This window comes from Notamacropus eugenii, chromosome 3, assembly GCF_028372415.1.
Source record: "Notamacropus eugenii isolate mMacEug1 chromosome 3, mMacEug1.pri_v2, whole genome shotgun sequence".
Classification (NCBI taxonomy): domain Eukaryota; kingdom Metazoa; phylum Chordata; class Mammalia; order Diprotodontia; family Macropodidae; genus Notamacropus; species Notamacropus eugenii.
The window spans coordinates 96385242-96406696 of record NC_092874.1 but is presented as its reverse complement, the minus strand read 5'-3'; the positions used below and the strand labels follow the sequence as shown (position 1 = coordinate 96406696).

General features: G+C 37.3%; 1 protein-coding gene across 3 annotated transcripts; it reads left to right on the top strand.

Moving 5' to 3' along the window:
* The first annotated feature begins 1002 nt into the window (after window positions 1-1002).
* On the top strand, window positions 1003-21010 carry LOC140533028 (GTPase IMAP family member 8-like). Of its 3 annotated transcripts, XM_072652304.1 has the most exons (8): window positions 1003-1424; window positions 2548-2716; window positions 5432-5626; window positions 7550-7607; window positions 8303-9018; window positions 10420-10468; window positions 18612-19343; window positions 20115-21010. In XM_072652304.1, exons 3-8 carry the CDS (start codon window positions 5618-5620, stop codon window positions 20825-20827), a joined length of 2277 nt encoding a protein of 758 aa, XP_072508405.1. In that variant the 5' UTR covers window positions 1003-1424; window positions 2548-2716; window positions 5432-5617; the 3' UTR covers window positions 20828-21010. The 3 variants fall into 3 exon arrangements, with proteins under 3 accessions (XP_072508405.1, XP_072508406.1, XP_072508404.1); XM_072652305.1 differs by lacking the exon at window positions 2548-2716 and having other exon boundaries at window positions 18615-19343; XM_072652303.1 differs by lacking the exon at window positions 2548-2716.
* Window positions 21011-21455: the final 445 nt, after the last annotated feature.

Sequence of the window (21455 nt, the reverse complement as noted above, 5' to 3'; positions counted from 1 at the left end):
ATATTCTATATAGGTTACAGTTTGTTTACCCATTCCCTAATGAACAGGGATCCCTTTTGTTTCTAGCTTCTTGTTACTTCAAAAAGACTGCTGTGAATATCTAGACATATTCAGGACATTTCTTTGTGTCTTTGACCTCCTTGGGATTTTTACCAATGAGTAGGGTTGTTGGATCAAGAATGTGAATAATTTTATTGACTTTCCTTCCATCATTCTGTTGAGATTTAGGAGTTCTGGGACCCCAAAATAATGACATGTGGGTCCTGCCCAAATGAATTCAACCCAAGCCTTCTTTCAACCAAAGACAAGATTTATTAGAAAGCCAATAGAAGGTAGACATAATTCTAAAGCTCCACCATATTGGCCAGACTCTTAGGGAATCTGAGCATTGACTGGTCTCTTGTGGAATCTGAGCACCTTAATGGAGGCAAAATGGATCATATATATATATATATATATATATATATATATATATATATATATATATATATATATAAAGACTCTGGGAAGGATCTAGGAGTGGTCAAGTAATCTGGGATAAATAGGAGATAAAATGGAGTCTAGATAGGATCAAGGGTGGAAAGTGTGTGTGTGTGTGTGTGTGTGTGTGTGTGTGTGTGTGTGTGTGTATGAGAGAGAGAGAGAGATCCAAAGGTAACAGAATGAAGGGCTGGACTAGGTTAAGGGTAACAGAGATTTGAGAGATTGGGCTTAGGCCACAATGAAAGGCCAGTTGAGAGGATTATAGCCTCAGGTGAATGAAAAAACCATGTGGGAAAGCTCATAGAAAGTTGGAGGGGGGTTTTTTCCAGGGTCCTGTAAATTCTAAATGAAGACTACATTAATTCAAATAGACAAAAACAGCATGCCACCATTCCTGGAGCTGCTACTGTAAGATACTGTTCTAAATGGATTCTGTTTCAGGAACTGAAATTGCAAGGGGCAGGGAGCAAATGACATAGCTTGAGGTAGCCCAGAGCTTCCTGACTTTTCTTCCCCGGCAGTCAATTATTTGTCCCCAGGTTAATTTCTCAGGGCCCCACATGCCAAGGATCAGAGTGAGTTTTTTTTTTTTCTTTTTATATTTATTCCACCTTAGGTCAACTTTCGACCCTGACAACTCAGCACACAACTGAGTAGCTTTCACATTAATGTCCAAAGTTCACAAGGTTTCTCTACACTGGGGATATTTTGAGGCCCTTTATATGAGGTCATTTATAATATCTTGTCCTTGAGGGAGGAAGAAGAAAGCTGCTGTCAAGAACAGCCAGTCAGAAGAAAACCAGTAGTCTTATTTCCCGCCTACTCTGATATTCTAAGAACTTACTGGAAACTGCATTATCCAGATGGAAGCCCAGGGAGCTGAAGGAAAAGAAATTTGGGACCAAGCTGAGAGTGTTCTGAGCCAGATAACAAGGACAGAGGTATCTTGTATGTGTTTGTCTGTGTATAGGCTTGTGTGTGTGTTTGAAAATGAAACTTTTTTGAACATTGCAATTTGCTCAGAGCCAGCTCCAGACTGGCAGGGTAGCTCCTCCCAGACAGGGCACAGGGTCCCTTTCTGGAATAATTTTGGGGGCCCTGAGAGCGTCCACAAAACTCTCTCCTTTACCCACTCACCTGGAATCTCTCCATTGAGGAAGAGTCTTTCATTCCACAAAGAAAATAGGCTACTTGAAAATCCTGGCCCTCTGAGAGAGGAGAACTAAGGACCTTCTCATAAGCTAAGATGCAAATGACTGAGACTGAGAGCTTTCCAGATAGCAGGCCATAGAATAGGGCACTTAATCCAAAGCCATGGATCTCTAGAGAGTACATGTGCAGATTTGAGGGGATCTGTGAGCTTGGATGGGAAAAATTATATGTTTATTTTCAATAACCTCTAACTGATATATAACATTTCCTTTGATTATAGATGTGATAAGCAAAGCATGATTCTGAGAAGGAATTCATAGGCTTCACTAGATCCTTAAAAGTTCCATGACACAAAGTAGCTGAAGAACCTCTGGTCTAGAGGAGTAGGGGGGTCTCTGTTAGTGAGAAGGAATATTATAAAGGGATGGGAAAGGGGGGAAGAAAGGACATATAATTAAAAATTATTGGACCTAACCATTTAGCAGTCAGTTTTCTCTTGTCGGTTAGGTTTTGATCAGTAGCTTATGGGAGACAGTGGAGATTTGGCACTGAAAAGTTAATGTTTTAAGAGGAGCTGACTTTCTGCATGCCTCAACAAGTTTCATTTTGTACTGTGTGTAAATGTGCACTGACCATTTACTTGGTAGCTTTCTTCACATGTAGATGCTGGTGCTGCCCAGAAGTAGACTGTGGCACTGTCTTAAAACCTATGCAAAGAGTGAGGGGGATGCAATGTGAAGAGATGGGAAAGGTTTTGTCTTCCCTTTGAATGACAGGGGACTCTATAGGTCATATCCAAGAGGAGAATGGTGCTCCCTTGCTGTTGAGATGGTAGGACTTTAGGACTTCAAAGATGAAGCAATAGTGCCTCACAATGACTGTTGGTTTTATTTGTCTTTTGTTCTATGAGAGGACCATGACATCAGGAAGATGATGCAGTTGACTTGGATTTGAGTGAGTGAGGGCTGTGCAAGGTCACCAGCCTCACTTTCTCCTCTAGAGCTAATGGCTGACAATAAGAGATAAGTGACTGGAGTGAATGAATGGAACCCAGTGACCCCTCCACACAATCCCTGGAGGGGTAAGTTTAATGAAGCACTTTCCAGGCACCCTTCTAAGTAAGAGGGATACAAATGCAAAAAGAAAGAATCTAGTCTCAGGGAGCTTTCATCCAAAAAGGAAGAGAAAAGCATTTATTAAGGGCTAACTACGTACCTGACACTATGTAGGTGCTATCATTTTCCCCATTTTGCAACTGAAACTGAGACAAAGGTCTCTCAGGGTCACACATCTAGTTAGTATTCAAGGCTGGATTTGAAGGTCTACCTGATTCCAAAGCCTGCACACTCTCCAAGGTGTCACCTATCTGCCCCTAAAAATGGAAAATGGCACACATCAGGGAGTGCTGTCTAGAGAAGGTTTTAGAGTTCATGTATAGAGTAGCAATATGATCCAGACTTTAAAAAAATCAAAGATACTGGGACAGCTAGGCAATGCAGTGGAGAGAGCACAGTCCCTGGAGTTCAGATCTGGCCTTGTATACTTACCAGCTGTGGGACCCTAGGCAAGTCACTTAGTCCATTTTACCTCAGTTTCCTTATCTGAAAAATGAGCTGGAGAAAAAAATGACAAACCACTGCCAAGAAAACCCCAAATGAGGTCATGAAGATTTGGGCATGACTGAAAAATGACTGATTACTAACAACTGAATTGATGGGAAGATTGAAGTCCAAATCCTTATAACCCTTCAAAACTTGCAAGGCTTTTTTCCAACCAAAAAGGAAATGAAATCTAGGCTGACCACTCTCCTCCCACACAAATAATTACTTCTTAGGGACAGTTTCCTTTCCTCTCAGTGATTGGAACTAGCTTGATGGTCTTACACAGGACCCAGAAAGCATCACCAAGTTCCTCAGGCAATCTGAGTACCTCAAGAGTGTTTCTACCTCATGAACAACTGAGATTCATTCTTATACTATAAATGTATCAGGACTAAGCAAGGAAGGAGTGATTTAGATCTCTCTGTTACATATAAAACACAACCATGCTGAGCATGGGACCTGGGAAGACAGGCAATTTATGGGGAATTGTAATGAAAACATTAATTTTAGAGCAGCTAGGTAGTGCAATGGATGGAGTGCTGGACCTGGAGTCAGGAAGCCCTAAGCTGATATGCAGCCTTGGATATAGGCTAGCTGTGTGACTTTGGGCATCATTTAACCACTGTCTGCTTCAGTTTCCTCATCTGTAAAATTAAAATCCTATCTTCCAGGGTTGTGAGAATCAAATGAGATAATATTGTAAAATACTTCACAAACCTTAAAGCATGACATAAATGCTATTATATCATAATTATCATCATCAACAACATGATTAAGTTAATTTGATAGATATGGTATACAATGTACATAGTATATAATGTGTATATACATACACACGTACATGTATGCATATATGTATACATCTTATGTTATGTACCAGTGAGGAAAACTGAAGCCTAGAGAGGTTAAATACTGAATGTCAGAGATAAGATTCCAACACAAGTCCTGCACAGACTGTCATGAACCAACTCCCGAACTTTATAATTGAGGAAATGGAGGCCCAAGTAATGGTGCCACAGTGCTTGGACTAGGATAGTCCAGTCCCACAGGTTCTGAGTTTCCTAACATTCTGTCCTAAGATCCTAGCAAGGACCATTAGGATCCATAAAGCTACACATCAAAGTGCCAGGGGAACAAAACTCTGAGTGGTGGTGTCAATGAAAGGAACCAGGGGTAACCAGATGAGAAGATTCTGAGCAACTACCCTACCTAAAAGTTCACCAGAAGCCTTAGTCTGGTCCTTGGCACTAAGCTTCTAGTCAGGAACTAAAGCTAGAGGATGATTAACAAAAAAACCACCAGTATCAAAAATTATTGCAAATCTAGAGATTACCAAGAAATAGTAAAAATTACAAGCAGAGACCCAAAGGGCAAAATAGATTTTCCAATTTTCATTTCTTCAAATATAGTGACCAAGCTTTTTTTTAAAAATTTTGTTTTTACAAGGAGTCAAATATTCTTAAAGTTATCTTTCCTTGCTTTGTTTTCTAGGTCAATTGCTTTTGACAAAAAAAAATGTTGCATTTCTTCTATTTTTTTCAATCCTTGGATTTTTTCCAATATTTTTTCTCTCTCATAGAGTTATTAAATGTTACTTCAACCTTTATATAAGGTTTATTTCTTCTCCAAGCTACCTATTATGTTCCAACTTTTTTCCTCCAGAGCTTTTATCTTATTTTTTTATCTTTTCCTTCATTTCTTCTAGGTATTCATGTAGTTCTTATTTTGTTTTGTTTTTCAGACAGATGTGTTATAAATCTTAAAGCATCATATAAATGTGAATTTTTGTTATTAATAGTAATAATAATAACTGTATAATATTAACAAAATAGAATTTATAACCCTAAGGCTTCTGTGAAAAGAACAATACTTCTCTGACAGGGCAGGTAGGTCGTGCGGTGGATAGAGTACCAGTGCAGGAGTCGGGAGGACCTGAGTTCAAATCTCACCTCAGACACTTGACACTCACTACCTGTGTGAACTTGGATAAGTCACTTAAACCCAATTACCTCATCTTGGGTCCTCTCTAGTGATCCTGCTGAATGGACACTGGATTCAGATGGCTCTGGAAAAGAAGTGAGACTGGTGACCTGCACAGCCCTCCCTCACTCAAAACTTCTTTGTTGATGAATAAGACCATGCCATCCGAGAAATAATGACATGACTTGCACTTGACTTTTTTTTTGTCTTCTTAGGCAACGAAGGATGAACACACACTTCTCTGATGGAAAGGATTGATAGATATTACTAGAGGACATGAGAAACAGATAAAAATTCTTCTGAAATATTTTTGAAATAAAAGTTACTATTATATTGAGGAATAATAATAGCTGCTCCCAGATACTTGGCATTGGATTTGTCAGAACTTCTGGTTGGAGTCTATGAAATGGGTAAGATCTAAGAGTAGAATAAAACAAACTCTGTTCAAAGTCTGCATGAATATAGTCAACTTCAAACAGATGGCTTAGTCATGCAGATTGGTAGAAATGGAAGTCTTGATGACAGAACTCAAGACAAGTCATAGTCATCAGAAATTGCAAAAGGGTACTCATTGATGCCTCTCCTTCATTTTCTCATTATGTTCTTAACTCAATAGTAGGGCTTCTGTCTCTGTCACTTAACTGAAACTGCTCTCTCCAAAAATCACCTGTGATCTCTTAATTGCTGACCTAAAGATCTTTTCTCAATCCTCAGCTTTCTTGACACCTCTGCAGCCTTTGATTACTCTCTCCTCCTTGATATTCTTTTCCCTCTAAATCTTCATAAAACGACTCTCTCCTAGTTCTTCTTCTCCTACCTATTGCTCCTCCTTAGTTTCTTTTGCTGGGTATTCATCCAGGTCAATCTTGCTAACACTGAGTGTCCCACAGTACTCTCTCCTGGGCCCTTTTCTCCCTCTATGCTATTTTGTTTGGTGACTTCATCAACTCCCTTGGATTCAATTCCCATCTTTATGTTGATGGTTTTCAGATCAACTTATCCATGCCTAACATCTCTTGTGATCTCCAGACTCATATCCCTAACTGCCTATTTAGACATCAGACTAGATGTTGCACAGATCTGTCCAAAATTGATCTCATTATATTTTTTCCTAAGTTCCTTCTTCTTCTAAACTTACCTATTTATGGGGAGAGTATCACCATCATCCCAGTCACCCAGCCTCACAATCTAGGTATTATCACTAACTTTTCTATCTTTTGGAGATCAGGAATATCCATCTGTTGTCAAAGCTAGTAGTTTATTCATTAAACTCCAGGGACTGTCTCACTTCCAATATCAAAAATAAAATGTTCCACTTAATCTCTGAAGCCTTTCACAATCGGCCATTTTCTGGCCTCTTTCTAATCTTTTACCTTACTATCCATATAACCTATGATTGGTGACACTGTCCTCTTTGCTATTCCTTTAACAAAAATTCCATCTTCCAAATCTATGCATCTTTACTGACTGTCTTCCATGCCTGAAATTCTCTTCCTTCTCATTTCAACCTCCTAGCTTCCCTGGATTCCTTCAGTTCCCAGATAAAATCTCATCTACTCCAAGGAGCCTGTGGTAACATCCTTTTAAATCTTATGCCTGCACTGTGTTGATTATCTCTCCTTTATCCTGCCTGTAGCTTGATCAACATAGTAGTTAGTATGTGGTCTCCCCCATTAGGCTGGGAGCTTCTTGAAAGAAGGAACCATCATTTGCCTTTCTTTGTATCCTTAGCACGTGGTCTAGTGCCTGGTAGATAGTAAATGCTTAATAAATGCTTGTTAAGTAGACACCTAGCAATAGATTCTCTGTATCTCTTCCATTAGTCTATTTAATTCTGGAAAGACTCATTGGAGGTGGCAGTGATTGGTTTTCAGTCAAAGAAACTCTTGAAGACCATATAGCATGGAAGTGTCATAAACTGTTTGGTGATGGACATCCCCTCACAGATAAATAATGTATAGTGGAAGTAATGAAATAATCAGTTTACAATAGCTTATTGAATACCTAGTAGGTGTCTAGTATTTTAATAAACATTATAAATGATATTGCATATCCACAAAAGATGTCAGATATCATATGATAATAGATTTAGAGCTAGAAGAGACTTTCTTGTTTAACTGAAATAATACTACATCTTTAACAATGACATTCACTATACTCAACATTGATTTAAAAAGTTCTATGCTTTTGGAAGAAAGAGTTCTTAGAAAAAACACAATGAAGCTTTTAGTCAAAAAAGTTCATGAATTGTTCCATTTAGAATAACTTGCAACTGGAATAATTTGATACCATTTTGCATATCTTATTTCTCTCTTTCCACCACCCAAACTCAGAAATTTCAGCAAATTGCAGATATGAATCATCCAGAAAGACTCCGAGGCAGAAAACAGGGTAAGCACAGCATGGTGAAGAGTTATTACTTTGCTACAAATGACTTGTATGATAATGTTTCTGAAATTCTTTGTCACCATAAAAAGAGCTACTAGGACTATTTTTATATGCATAATTTTTCTTTTTACTCATCTCTTGGGGTACACATCTAGTAGCAGTATTGCTAGGTCAAAGAATATGTATAGTTTTATAGTCTTTTTGGTATAATTCAAATTGTTTTCCATAATGGATATACCATTTCCCACAGCTCTATCAACAATGTATTAGTATACCTGTTTTCCCACATTTTCCCCAGCAGTTGCCATTTTCATTTTCTATCATGTAAGCCCATCTGATGAGTGTTTCTCAGGAATCTCTTTTTTCCTCAAAAGTTCTTGCCACAAGGCTCTGTATACAGTTTTTAAATAAGTTTTTGGTATTTAACTTGACTGACAAAATGCTTCTCTCACCGAGGCAGGGCTTTCTTGTTCCCCTTTATGATAAATCATTAAAAATGACTCTTATGAAAGTGCCTTCTACTCTTTCTCTATCCACCATGGTACTTAGTACAGATCTTCTCATATAAAGTGATTGCTTAATGAATGCCTTATGAGTAGAATTGAACTGTAATGAAATAGCATATAATGTCTTGTTATATTGATGGTTTGATGAAAGTCAGAGGGATTGACTATTAATGGTCACTTTTGTGCCTACAGAGCCAGCTGACAAGATCCAGAAGCAGGGGAGAGAGCCAGAATTGGACTCTGGATCCTCAGAATTGAGAATTCTCCTCTTGGGCAAACATGGTGCAGGGAAGAGTGCGACAGGAAGCAGCATCCTGGGGAAGCGAGTGTTTGAGTCCAAATTCAGTGACTTTCCAGTGACCAAAACTTGTAAGAAAGAAAGTGGAGCTGTGGGGAAGAGAGAAGTTGTGGTTATTGATACCCCTGATCTTTTCTCTCCAAGGATCTCTGCTGGAGAGAGGGAAAAAGAGATCAGGCACTGCATCACCCTCTGTTCCCCTGGCCCCCACATCTTGCTTTTGGTGACCCCTGTTGGCAATCACACTGTGGAAGATAGAGAAATAGTGAAGGGCATTCAAGAGATCTTTGGAGATGAAGCCAGGAGGCACATGTTACTTCTCTTCACAAGGAAAGAAGATCTGGAAGATGAGTCACTTCCAGAATATGTTGAAAAAACTGATAATCTGTACCTCCAGGAGTTGGTTCAGAACTGTGGGGGTAGGTACTGTGCTATCAACAACAAAGTAGATGGGGAAGAACAGGATACTCAAATTCAGGCTCTCCTTGAGCAGATTAAACTGTTGATGAAGGACAAAGGTGTCCAGTGTTATGCTGAATTTCATGTGAATGAAGGAAAGCAAAAAAATACTGTGGATTCCAAAGCAGATGCAGATACTCAGGAAAGGAAGGTAAGACTCTGAAACCAAGCATTACATTGTTCAGAGTAATTTCTCACATTTTTAATGCTTTTAATTCTAAATACTTCATTTTTACAGATGAGGAATTGATCACTAAAGATTAGCTGATTTTCCTTATGGAATAAAGGAGGCTTGCTTCTAAACTATCTTTGAAATTCTTGGTTTTGTATAACCTGTAGACAAAAGTAGTTTGGGGGCTATTTCTTCTTATGAAGATCAACAGTTGAGAAGGATGTTCCCATACACTGCTTTGATGTATTTCAATTCATTCCTTTTCTTCATGGTAATATTTAAAAAAACTCATAAATGTGTATGTATGTATATGTACACACACATAAAAACATATATTCAAACACATATGTGTGCATGAATATGTAAGTTTGTGTATGTGTACATATGTGTATAAATTTACATATAGAAATAAATGTATATATATTTTATATATTTGATGGAATTAATCCACACACTATTTATAAAACTAGCATTGCCACCAAAATAGGGTAGGGGAAAATAGGAGAGAGAGTCAATTCTTTTAGAGTCATAGAGAGTTTTGTGTTAACCCCAAGGACCCTCTGGCACTGGATGAAACACATGACCAGTGAGACTGAAAGTGGAATTGTGAGAAAGAGTTACTCTTTGTCTTTGCTACTGAATAAGGTCAGACAACTGGCCAAGAATGTACTCTTTGGGGTTAAATATAAAATGAAGGTGTCAGATTGGATAATATTTAGGCAACAGCATACTACCCCTAAAGTACAAAAGCTCTAGAGGATAGTGGTGAGAAAAATAGTTATCATATGTGGAGTCAGTGGGCATTTCAACCATATTTGAGAGCCTTTCATGGGAAGGTATGTGATAACAAATTAAGGAAGAAGTAGCTATAAGCAAAACTTCAGAAGAGTGGCAATCTTTGAAATTCTCTCATAAATGTCCTCTTCTTTCCCCAGCAGTAGTAAGAGCAGCAGATCAACTAATTTTCTTTCTGTGTGGACCTAGCTGACCTTGTTTTAAGACAAGGGTCCTTAATCTAAAGTCCATGAGCTTGAAGAAATATTTCAATAACTGTATTTCAGTATAATTGTTTTAATTTGTAATCCTACATATTTTATTTTATGCATCTAAACACACTATTCTGAAAAATGATTCATAAACTTCCTAGATTGCCAAAGGGGTTTATGACACACAAAAAAGTTAAGAACTCCTCTACTAGGCCCTTGAACATTTGGGAGCAGAAGTACTATGGATGCTATTGATAACTTCTGGAACATTATTATGTTCTTTAGAAACTTCAAATATTGATCTTTGAATAGTGGTTTTTGAATTTTTATTTTTATTCTTTGGAATGAGATGAATTTTGTGATTCATGTGGGATGCTTCCCTCTTATTTTTCAGAGTTGTGTGACAGGACTCAAAATCCATCAAAAAGAACTCAGTCTACTGGGTAAGATCACATTTTGGGTCTTGTTCTATTTTCAGAGTCTGTATTAATGTATCTACTCAGGTAAAAGAAAATGGAAAGAGGAACCAGTTGCCCAGAAACTTTATACCATGAAATGCACCATAACAGTAATTATTCATATTTCCATAACTGCAGATAGATGGAATAGAGTTCTGGGCCTGGAATCAGGAAGACCTGAATGCAAATCTGACCTGACATTTACTAGGTGTGTAACCCTGGTTACCCCTATGTGCTTCAGTTTCTTCAACTATAAAGTGGGAATAATAATAGCATTAACCTCTCAGGGTTGTTGTGGGGATTAAATGAGGTAATATTTGTAAAGAGGTAAACACAGTGCTTGGCACATAGGAGGCATTTACTAAATGAGGACTTAATAAATACTTATTTCCTTCTTTTCTTCCTATAATAAATGAAAAAAAAATCCACTTATCAAATGCTTCCTTTTTATGATCAAAAGTCAATTGAATTAAAAAAAAAGTAATAGCTGTTTAGGAGACTTTCATGTTTCTCTTCCAGAGCTGGAAAAAATTTAAAAGAAAGATAAATAAAAAACCATATCTAAAAATAATTTTGAAAGCATCATGTTTGAAATGCTTAGGGTATATTTTTAAATTTTTTAGTATTTTCATTTATAAAGTTTTTATTTTCAAATTTCAACTCTTCTTTCCCCCCCTCCTCCTTGAGGTGGTAAGCGATCAGATGTACATTATATATGTATGATTATGTAAAGCATTTCCATATTAGTCATTTTGTATAGGAAGACTCAAAAGAAAAAATGAAAGAAAAAAAGTGAAAAATAGCATGCTTTAGTCTATATTCAAACAATCTCAGTTCTTTCTCTGGAGGTGGATAGTATGCTTCATCATTAGTCCTTTGGGATTATCTTGGATCTTTCTATTGTTGAGAATATTAAAGTCATTCACATTTTCATCAAAACATATTACTGCTATTGTGTACAATATTCTCCTGGTTCTGTGCACTTCACTATATATCAGTTCATGTAAGTCCTTCCAGATTTTTCTGAAATTGTCCTGCTGGTCATTTCTTATAGTACAATGCATTGTGAATGTATTTTCAATGGAATGTATGTATTTTTGACAGAATGGGGAGAACTTTCCCATACATTAGTAGTCTACGTGGCTTGCTTAAGTCACATGAGTCAAGTAACATGGAACAGGAAGGGATGGAGCAAGAGGGGGAGCTGGGACAAAGCTGAGAGGAAATTGGTCATAGCAGTTGGAACTGAGGAGAGAGGGAGAGAGAAAGGCAGAAAGTTAGACTCCTCAGTGTTTGTTTGTTTGTTTGTGGGAAGGCCTGATAATGTGTACAGACTTCTTGGTTACTATGATGAATTTCGTTTTTTCAATTTATTTATTTATTTTTAGCTTTCAACATTCATTTCCACAAGATTTTTGCATTTCAAACCTTCTTCACATCTCTCCCCTCCCCCACCCCAAAACATCATACATTATGATTACTCCTTCCCCCAATCTATCCTACCCTCTGTCCCACCCCTCCCTTTCCTTACCCCCATCTTCTATCTTTTCTTGTAGGGCAAGACAGACTTCTATACCCCATTACCTGTATCTCCTATTACCAGTTACATGCAAAAATAATTCTCAACACTCATTCCTAAAACTTTGAATTCTAACGTCTCTCCCTTCCTCCCTCTCCACCCATCACCACCGAGAAGGCAAGCAATTCAATATAGGCTATACATGCATAGTTTTTCTAAAGACTTCTATAATAATCATATTGTGAAAGACCAACTATATTTTCCTCCATCCTATCCTGACCCCCCATTTATTCTATTCTCTCTTTTGACCTTATCCCTCCCCAAAAGTGTTTACTTCTAATTACTCCACTCCTCTTATTTGCCCTCCCTTCTATCATCCCCCACCCCACTTATCCCCTTCTCCCCTACTTTCCTGCACTGTAAGATAGATTTTGATACCAAATTGAGTGTTCATGTTATATCCTTCTTAAGTCAAATGTGATGAGAGTAAGCTTCACATTTCCCTCTTATCTCCCTCTTTCCCCCTCCGTTGAAAAAGTTTTTTCTCGCCTTTTTTATGAGAGGTAATTTGCCCCATTACATTTCTCCCTTTCTCCTCTCAATATATTTCTCTCTCATCCCTTAATTTTATTTTTTTACGTATCATTCCTTCTTATTCAACTCACCCTGTGCCCTCTGTCTCTGTCTCTCTGTCTCTCTCTATATGTATATATGCATATGTGTGTGTGTGTGTGTGTGTGTGTGTATGTGTGTATAATCCCTCCAACTACCCAAATACTGAGAAAAGTTTCAAGAGTTACAAATATTATCTTTCTGCATAGGAATGTAAACACTTCAGCTTTAGTAAGTCCCTTTATGATTTCTCTTTCCTGTTTGCCTTTTCATGCTTCTCTTTATTCTTGTGTTTGAAAGTCAAATTTTTTATTCAACTCTGGTCTTTTCATGAAGAATGCTTGACAGTCCTCTATTTCACTGAACGACCATTTTTTCCCCTCTAAGTACTATACTTAGTTTTGCTGGGTAGGTGATTCTTGGTTTTAGTTCTAATTCCTTTGACTTCTGGAATATCATATTTGAAGCCCTTCTATTCCTTAATGTAGAAGCTGTCAGATCCTGTGTTATCCTGATTGTATTTCCACAATACTTGAATTGTTTCTTTCTGACTACTTGCAATATTTTCTCCTTGACCTGGGAACTCTGGGATTTGGCTACAATATTCTTAGAAGTTTTTCTTTTTGGACCTCTTCCAGGAGGTGACCAGTGAATTCTTTCAATATTTATTTTACCCTCTGGTTCCAGAATATCAGGGCAGTTTTCCTTAGTAACTTCAAGGAAGATAATATATAGGCACCTTTTTTGATCATGGCTTTCAGGTAGTCCCATAATTTTTAAATGGTCTCTTCTGGATCTGTTTTCCAGGTCAGTTGTTTTTCACATTGTCTTCTATTTTTTTCATTCTTTTGGTTTTATTTTGCAATTTCTTGGTTTCTCATGAAGTCCTTAGCTTCCATCTGTTCCATTCTAATTTTTAAAGGGCTATTTTCTTCAGTGAGCCCTTGAACCTCCTTTTCCATTTGGTTAATTCTGTTCTTTAAAGCGTTCTTCTCCTCATTGGCTTTTTGGGCCTCTTTTGCCTTTTGAGTTAGTCTATTTTTAAAGGTTTCAATTTCTCCAGCACTTTTTTGGGTTTCCTTCAGCAAGCTGCTGACTTGCGTTTCATGATTTTTTTCACATCACTCTCATTTCTCTTCCCAATTTTTCCTCCATCTCTCTTACTTGATTTTCAAAATTCTTTTTGAGCTCTTCCATGGCCTGAGACCATTGCATATTTATTTTGGAGGTTTTGGATGCAGAAGTCTTGACTTTTAGGTCTACCCCTGATGGTATGCCCTGTTCCTCCTCATCCAAAAGGATGGAAGAAAATACCTACTCACCAAGAAAGTAATCTTCTATAGTCTCATTTTTTCCCCCTTTTTTGGGCATTTTCCCAGTGAGTTACTTGACTTTTGAGTTCTTTGTGAAGAGAAGGATATACTCTGGGGACCTGTAAGTTCTCAATTCCTCCAAGGTGGCACAATCAAGGGAGAGGAGTTCACTCCTCTCCTGGTCTGCACTCTGGTCTGTGACCAGGATCCCCTCTCCAGAGCCTCCACCAGCTCCACCATGCCAGCCAGCACTCCTCCTTACCCCAGGGCTGCCACTCATGGTGGAGATCCAGATCAACTGCTCAATTCCCTCAGGGTCTTTAGGCCAGAGCTCCAACAATGGAAGTTACCACTGCCTGGGACAAGGTCTAGACCACTGGTTTCCCTTCTCACCCAAGTTAAAGAGCTTTCTCACTGACCTTTGAACCTGTCTTTGGCATTTGTGAGTTGAGGAATCTGGGACCCACAGCTGCTGCATGTGGTGCCCTGAAGCCTGCTCCAGTCCCTTCCCTGCCTCACCACACAGCCAAGTTTGGGCTGTGCTCCACTCTGCACCCTGGTGTGATAGACCTTTCCCTTCAACTTCCAGGCTTCCTTGGGCTGGAAATCTCTTTCACTCTGTCATTTTGTCACTTTAGTTGCTCTAGAATTTGTTTAGAGTCATTTTTAACAGTTATTTCATGGGCTTTGGGGGGACAGCTTCTAGAAGTGTGTCCTTCTACTCCACCATCTTGACTCTGCCAATGAATTTCTTTGTTACTATGATGGATTTAGCTTTCTTGTGTTGGGATTTGGCTTTCTGGTGTCTGAATAAATGTTTTGGTTCTGTCTTCCATGTAGAGAATCTGTAGAATTTTGTGATTCAGAACTGTGTTGGCATATTCATAGCTACCATAGGCACTGTGAATATTGCATTGGCACCACACAGAATAGCATTTCATTATAATCATTTCATTACAAACAACCGCAGAATTTTAAGCTATTCTCTAATTGATGGACATCCTTTTGATTTCTGATTCTTAGTCAGTACAAAAAGAGCTTGTATAAAGGGTTTTGTGCAAATAGGTTTTTCCCCCTTTTTGAATGTCTTTGTTGACTAGTTGACTTGTTTTTGTGACTTAGTTTGATCTGATCTGTCTCTATCTCTACCTTTCTAGCCCACTGTGTTTCTTTCTGTCACTCTCGCTTACCAAATAAAGCAATGCTTTATTCAATTAGTTAGTAAATAACTATCTAGACTAGTATAGACCTAGCAGTGGTACTGCTGGATCAAAGGGTATGCAGTTTTATAGCCCTTTGAGCATATTTCCAAATTGCTCTCCAGAATGATTGGATCAGCTCACAACTTCACCAACAATGAATTAATGTTCCAACTCTCTCACATCTCCAATATTTATCAATCTCCTGTTTTGTCAAGGTGGGCAATCTGATAGGTGTGATGTGTTACCTCAGAGTAGGGTTGATTTGCATCTTTCTATTCAATGGTGATTTACAGCATTTTTTCATATGACTGTAGATAGTTTTAATTTCTTCCTCTGAAAACTGCCTGTTCATATCCTTTGACCATTTATCAATTGAGGAATGACATATTCTTGTAAATTTTACTCAGTTCTCTATGTGTTTTAGAAATTAATTCTTATCAGTGACATTGGTTGTGAAAATTATTTCCCAGTTTTCTTCTTCCCCCCTAATCTTGCATTGGAGTTGTTTGTGCAAAAACTTCTCAATTTGATGTAATTTCTTTTTCAGAGATGGGGCATTTAAGTATTTTATTTCCCTTTCTGTTAATCTGGACAATTGATATTTTTTGCAAATATTGATCCATTTTTCTAAGATAATCAGATTATGGGCATACAGTTGAGCAAAGTAATTTCTAATGATTGTTTTAATTCCTCTTTATTGGAGGTGTTTACACATTTTATTTTTTATAATAATGATTTGGTTTCTTCTTTCTTTTTTTTGTTAAATCAAATTGAGCAAAGGTTTATCCATTTTTATTGTTTTTTTCATAAAACCAGATCTTAGCTTTATTTATTAGCTCAATAGTTTTTCATAATTTCAATTTTATTAATATTTCCTTTGGTTTTCAGTATTTCTAATTTGGCATTTAATTGGGGATTTTCAATTTGTTCTTTTTCTACATTTTTCAGTTGCAAGACCAATTCATGACCAATTCACCAATTCATGACCAATTATCTCCTCTTTTTCTATTTTATTCGTGTAAGCTTTCAGGTATACAAAACTTCACCTAAGAACAGCTTTCTCTGTATCCCATAAGTTTTCACAGGTTATCTCATTATTGTCATTTTCTTGAATGAAATTATTGATTGTTTCTATGATTAGTTGTTTGATTGGCTCATTCTTTAAGATTACATCATTTAGTTTCCAATTGCTTTTTGGTCCATCTTTCCATGGTCCTTTATTACATATAATTTTTATTGCATCATGATCTGAAAAGGATGCATTGACGATTTCTGCCTTTCTGCACTGGATAGTGAGGTTTTTATGCCCTGGTATAAGGACAATTTTTGTGTATGTGCCATGTGCCACTGAGAAAAGGTATATTCCTTTCTATCCCCATTCAGTTTTTTTCCAGAAGTCTATCATACCTGCCCTTTCTAGAATTTTATTCACATCCTTAACTTCTTTCTTGTTTATTTTGAGGTCATATTTATCAAGTTCAGAGAGGGGGAGGTTGAGGTCCCCCACTAGTATAGTTTTGATGTCTGTTTCTTCCTGTAACTCCCTTAAGTGCTCCTCTAAGATTTTGGATGTTACACTACTTGCTGCATATATGTTTAGTAATTATATTACTTCATTGTCTATGGTGCCTTTTAGCAAGATATAGTTTCCTTCGTTATCTCTTTTGATTAGATCTATTTTTACTTTTGCTTTTTCTGAGATTAGAATTGCTACCCCTGCTTTTTTATTTCAGCTGAAGCATAATATTTTCCACTCCAGCCTTTTCCCTGTGTTTATTCTCCTGTCTCAAATGTGTTTCTGTAAACAACACATTGTAGGATTATGATTTTTAAACCATTGTGCTATCTGCCTCTGTTTTAGGAGAGAGTTCTTTCCATTCATGTTCACAGTTATGAGTACTATTTGTGTATTTCTCTAAATTCTATTTACCCACTTTTATGCTTTTCTTTCTCCCTTTCCCTCCTCAGAAGAGTTTTACTTTTGACCATTGTCTCCCTCAATCTTCCCTTCCTTCTATCAGTCCTCTTCACTTTTATTTCCCCTTTCCCTTACTATTTATTCCCTCCCTTCTAACCATCCTATCCCTTTTCTTTTTCCTTTCCCCTTCTGCTCCCTGTAGGGTCAGATAGATTTCTATACTTAACTGCATATTTTATTCCCTCCTTGAACCAAATCCTATGACAGTAAAGCTCAAACAATGCTCATCTCCCTCCTTTATTTCCTTCTACTATAATGTTTTTGTGTCTCTTCATGTGATGTAATTTACCCATTTCTGCCTTCTCCTTTCCTCTTCTCCCTTCCCACCACTTAATAAGGGTTTTACAATAATATCAGTTAATTTATACCCACACCCTCTATCTATGCATATCCCTTTAAAATGTCATAATAAATATGCAATTCTCAAGGTTAAAAATATCATTCTCCCATATAGGGATGTAAACAGTTTGCACATATTGAATAACAAGATTTTTTTCTTTTTTTCCTCCTTGTTTACCTCTTTATCCCTCTCTTGAGTATCATATTTGAAGATCAACTTTTCTATTGAGTCTTTTTCTCAGGAAGACCTGAAAGTCTCTTTTTTCATTGAATGTCTGACTCCTTGCTGAAAGATTATGTTCAGTTTTGCTGGGTAATTGATCCTTTGTTGTAGTCCAAGCTCCTTTACCTTATGGAATATCATATTCCAGTCCCTCTGATATTTTAATGTAGAAACTTCAAGATCCTTGTGATTTTTAGACTGTAGTTTATATTTGAATTATTACTTCCTGGCTGCTTGCAGTATTTTCTCCTTGATCAGATAATTCTGGAATTTGGAAACAATATTCTTTGGTGTTTTCAATTTGGTATCTCTTTCAGGAAGGGATTGGCAGATTCTTTCTATTATTATTTTCCCTTCCGGATCTAGGACCTCAGAACAGTTTTCCTTGATCATTTCTTGGAAGATATTGTTCAGGTTCTTTTTTTCATTATCACTTTCTAGTAGGCCAATAATTCTTAGATTTTCTGTCCTGAATCTATTTGTCAGGTCAATTGTTTTTCCAATGATATATTTTACATTTTCTTTCATTTTTTCATTATTTAGATTTTTGTTTGACTGATTCTTAATGCTTCATAGAGACATTAGCCTCTATGTGACCAATTTTAATTTTTAATGAATTGTTTCCTTCAGTTAGCTTTTGTACCTCCTTTTTCCTTTTATCCAATTTTACCTTTTAAAGAGTTATTTTCTTCAGTTAGGTTTTGCACCTCCTTATCCATTTGGTTAGTTTTGCTTTCTAAAGAGCTGATTGTGTTTTTAAAATCGTTGGTCAATTTTTCTTCTACCCCTCTAATTTGGCTTTTAAAATCCTTCTTGAGCTCTTCCATGAATGCTCTTTGGACTCGAGACCTCCTGTAAGTAAATAGCACATATTCTCTTCTTATACTGATGACTTGATGAAAGTCAGAGGAATTGACTATTAATGGGTCACTTTCTTGCCAGCAGAGTCACATGATAAGAGCCAGAAGCAGAGAAGAGAGCCAGAATTGGACTCTGGATCCTCAGAATTGAGAATTCTCCTCTTGGGCAAACATGGTGCAGGGAAGAGTGCAACCGGAAACAGTATTCTGAAGAAGAGAGTATTTGAGTCCAAATTCAGTGACTTTCCAGTGACCAAAATTTGCAAGAAAGAAAGTGGAACTGTGGGGAAGAGGGAAGTTGTAGTCATTGATACCCCTGATTTTTTCTCCCCAAGGATTTCTGCTGGAGAGAGGGAACAAGAAATCAGGCACTGCATTACCCTCTGTACCCCTGGCCCACACATCCTACTGTTGGTGACCTCTGTAGGCCATCACACACTGGAAGATGAAAAGACAGTGAAAGGCATTCAGGAGATCTTTGGAGATGAAGCCAGGAGGCACATGTTACTTCTCTTCACAAGGAAAGAAGACCTGGAAGATGAGTCACTTCCAGAGTATGCTGAAAAAACTGATAATGAGTTCCTCCAGAAGCTGGTTCAGAACTGTGGGGGTCAGTACTGTGCTTTCAGCAACAAAGCAGTTGGGGAAGAACAGGATACTCAGGTTCAGGGACTCCTTGAAAAGATTGAGCTCTTGATGAAGGAGAGAAGTGGCCAGTGCTATGCTGAATTTAATGTGATTAGAGAAAAGCAAGACAATTCTATAGATTTTGAGGCAGATGTTACCAAACCCACCAGACACCCACAAAATGAAGGTAAGAACCTGAATTTAAGCATTACATCTTTCCTAATGCTTTTAGCTCTCATGCTTTTAACTCCAAAAAGAATTTATAATGAGATTCAAGAAAACAAAACAAAAAGGATTAATTTGAGCCCATCATTTTTTACAAATGAGCAACTGGCTACTAGAGAGATTAGCTGACTCACCCAAGGTCACACAGTCATAAGCAGCAATGTCCTCTGACCTACATTCTGTGCTCTTTCCACTATATGCTACTGCCTCTGCATATCCATAATTTCAATAACTCTCACAAAGATCCCATAGAGATTGGAAGGTGACCATTATATTTCTTTCTTTTACTTCAGATTCAAAAAATGAAGCAAAGACATGTTAAAGGCTCCACTGAAAGTCACATAGACAATAAGTGGTGGAGCCAGGATGAGCACACAGTAATACATAGTTCTTAAAGTCTAAGGGCAGCAGGTTAGAGACTTCTGACATAGAAGAAGGTCAGCTTGGTCCGCACAGAAAAACAATCAGTTCATCAGCTACTCTATACTATTGAGTCTACTGGGGAAAGGGGAGGACATATATGAGAGAATTTCAAAAATTGCCACTCCTTTGAGGTTTTGCTTGTAGCTACTTCTTTTTGGATTTGTTATCACATACTTCCCTAATTGGGCCAGGAAGAAGGAGATATGTGAACTGGGGCAGCAAAGTAGCGTAGGAGAAATAAAGAACACATGGACAGTAGCATTTCCAATGAGGACATGGTTGTTAATCTTTTTTATGTTTCTTCTCACAGATATGCTGAGCCTCATCCTTGTAGGGAAAAGTGGGACTGGGAAGAGCTCAACTGGGAACACCATTAGTGGGAAGCATAATTTTGTAGCCAAACTTTCAGGAAAAGCAGTCACTATGACCTGTCAGAGCAAGGACAGGACTTGGAAAAGGAGGAATATTACAGTTGTTGATACTCCATCCTTTGACCTTAACTTGACCAGTGAAGATCTTCTTTGTCAACAAAGTAAAGAAGTCTTTAATAGCCTTTGTCTATCTCCAGGAGCCAAAATTTTCATTCTGGTGACTCAGCTGGGTCGGTTCACTCAAGAAGATGAGAAGAACATTAGGGAACTAGAAGTCATATTTGGAAAAGAGATCACCAAGTACATGATTGTGCTCTTCACCAGGAAAGAAGATCTAGGTACTGGAACACTGGAGGATTATGTCAAGGCTTCACATAATCAACTTTTTAAGAAGCTAATTAAACGCTGTGGAGGAAGATTTTGTGCTTTTAACAACAAAGAAAGTGGTGTAGCCCAGGAAAAGCAGGTTAATAAGCTTTTGGAAATGGTGGATGAACTGGTCCAGAGTCATGGAGGCCAAGGCTATCCTGCCAGTGATAAACTTGAGACTTATACCAAAAGGATTAAGGATTTTCAGAAGAAAAGTTTGTTCAGAACAACAGAATTGAAATCTTACCTTCAGACACTTACTAGTTGGGTGACCTTGAGTTGATGTCTTTCAGCTTCACTCTCCTCAAATATTGAATGGGGATCAAAGTAGCACTAGTGCACAGGATTGTTTGAAGATCAAATGAGATAATATGTGTACAACATTTTGCAGAGCTTTAAGCCTTATATTTATGATTAGTAACTGTATTGATAACAATTGTTATAATAAAGCAGAGAATGAAGACTATTCTACAATATCAGTAATGAATATAGATGCAATATTATTAAATGAAATATTAGTGAAAAGATTATAGCAGTATTAGCAATACTAGATTAGTTATTGCAAGAATGCAAGGATAGTTTGACATTAAGATCACTATAAACACAATAAATTATATTCACAGTGAAAATAATAAAAAAATTCCATTTCAATAGACATAGAAAAAAAGCCTTCAACAAAATATAGTATTCATTGGTATTTTAAAGTATGCAAAAATAAATAGGAATTTTCATAAAATAATAAAAACATGTAAAATCAAGAGCTATTTCTTTTCTTGCCCATTTAATTCTATTTTTTAGTATTTTATTTTCCCCAGTTACATGTAAAAACATTTTAAAATTAATGTTTAAAACTTTGAGTTCCAAATTCTCTCCTTTCCACCCTCCCCACACCCCCATCCTTACTGAGAAGA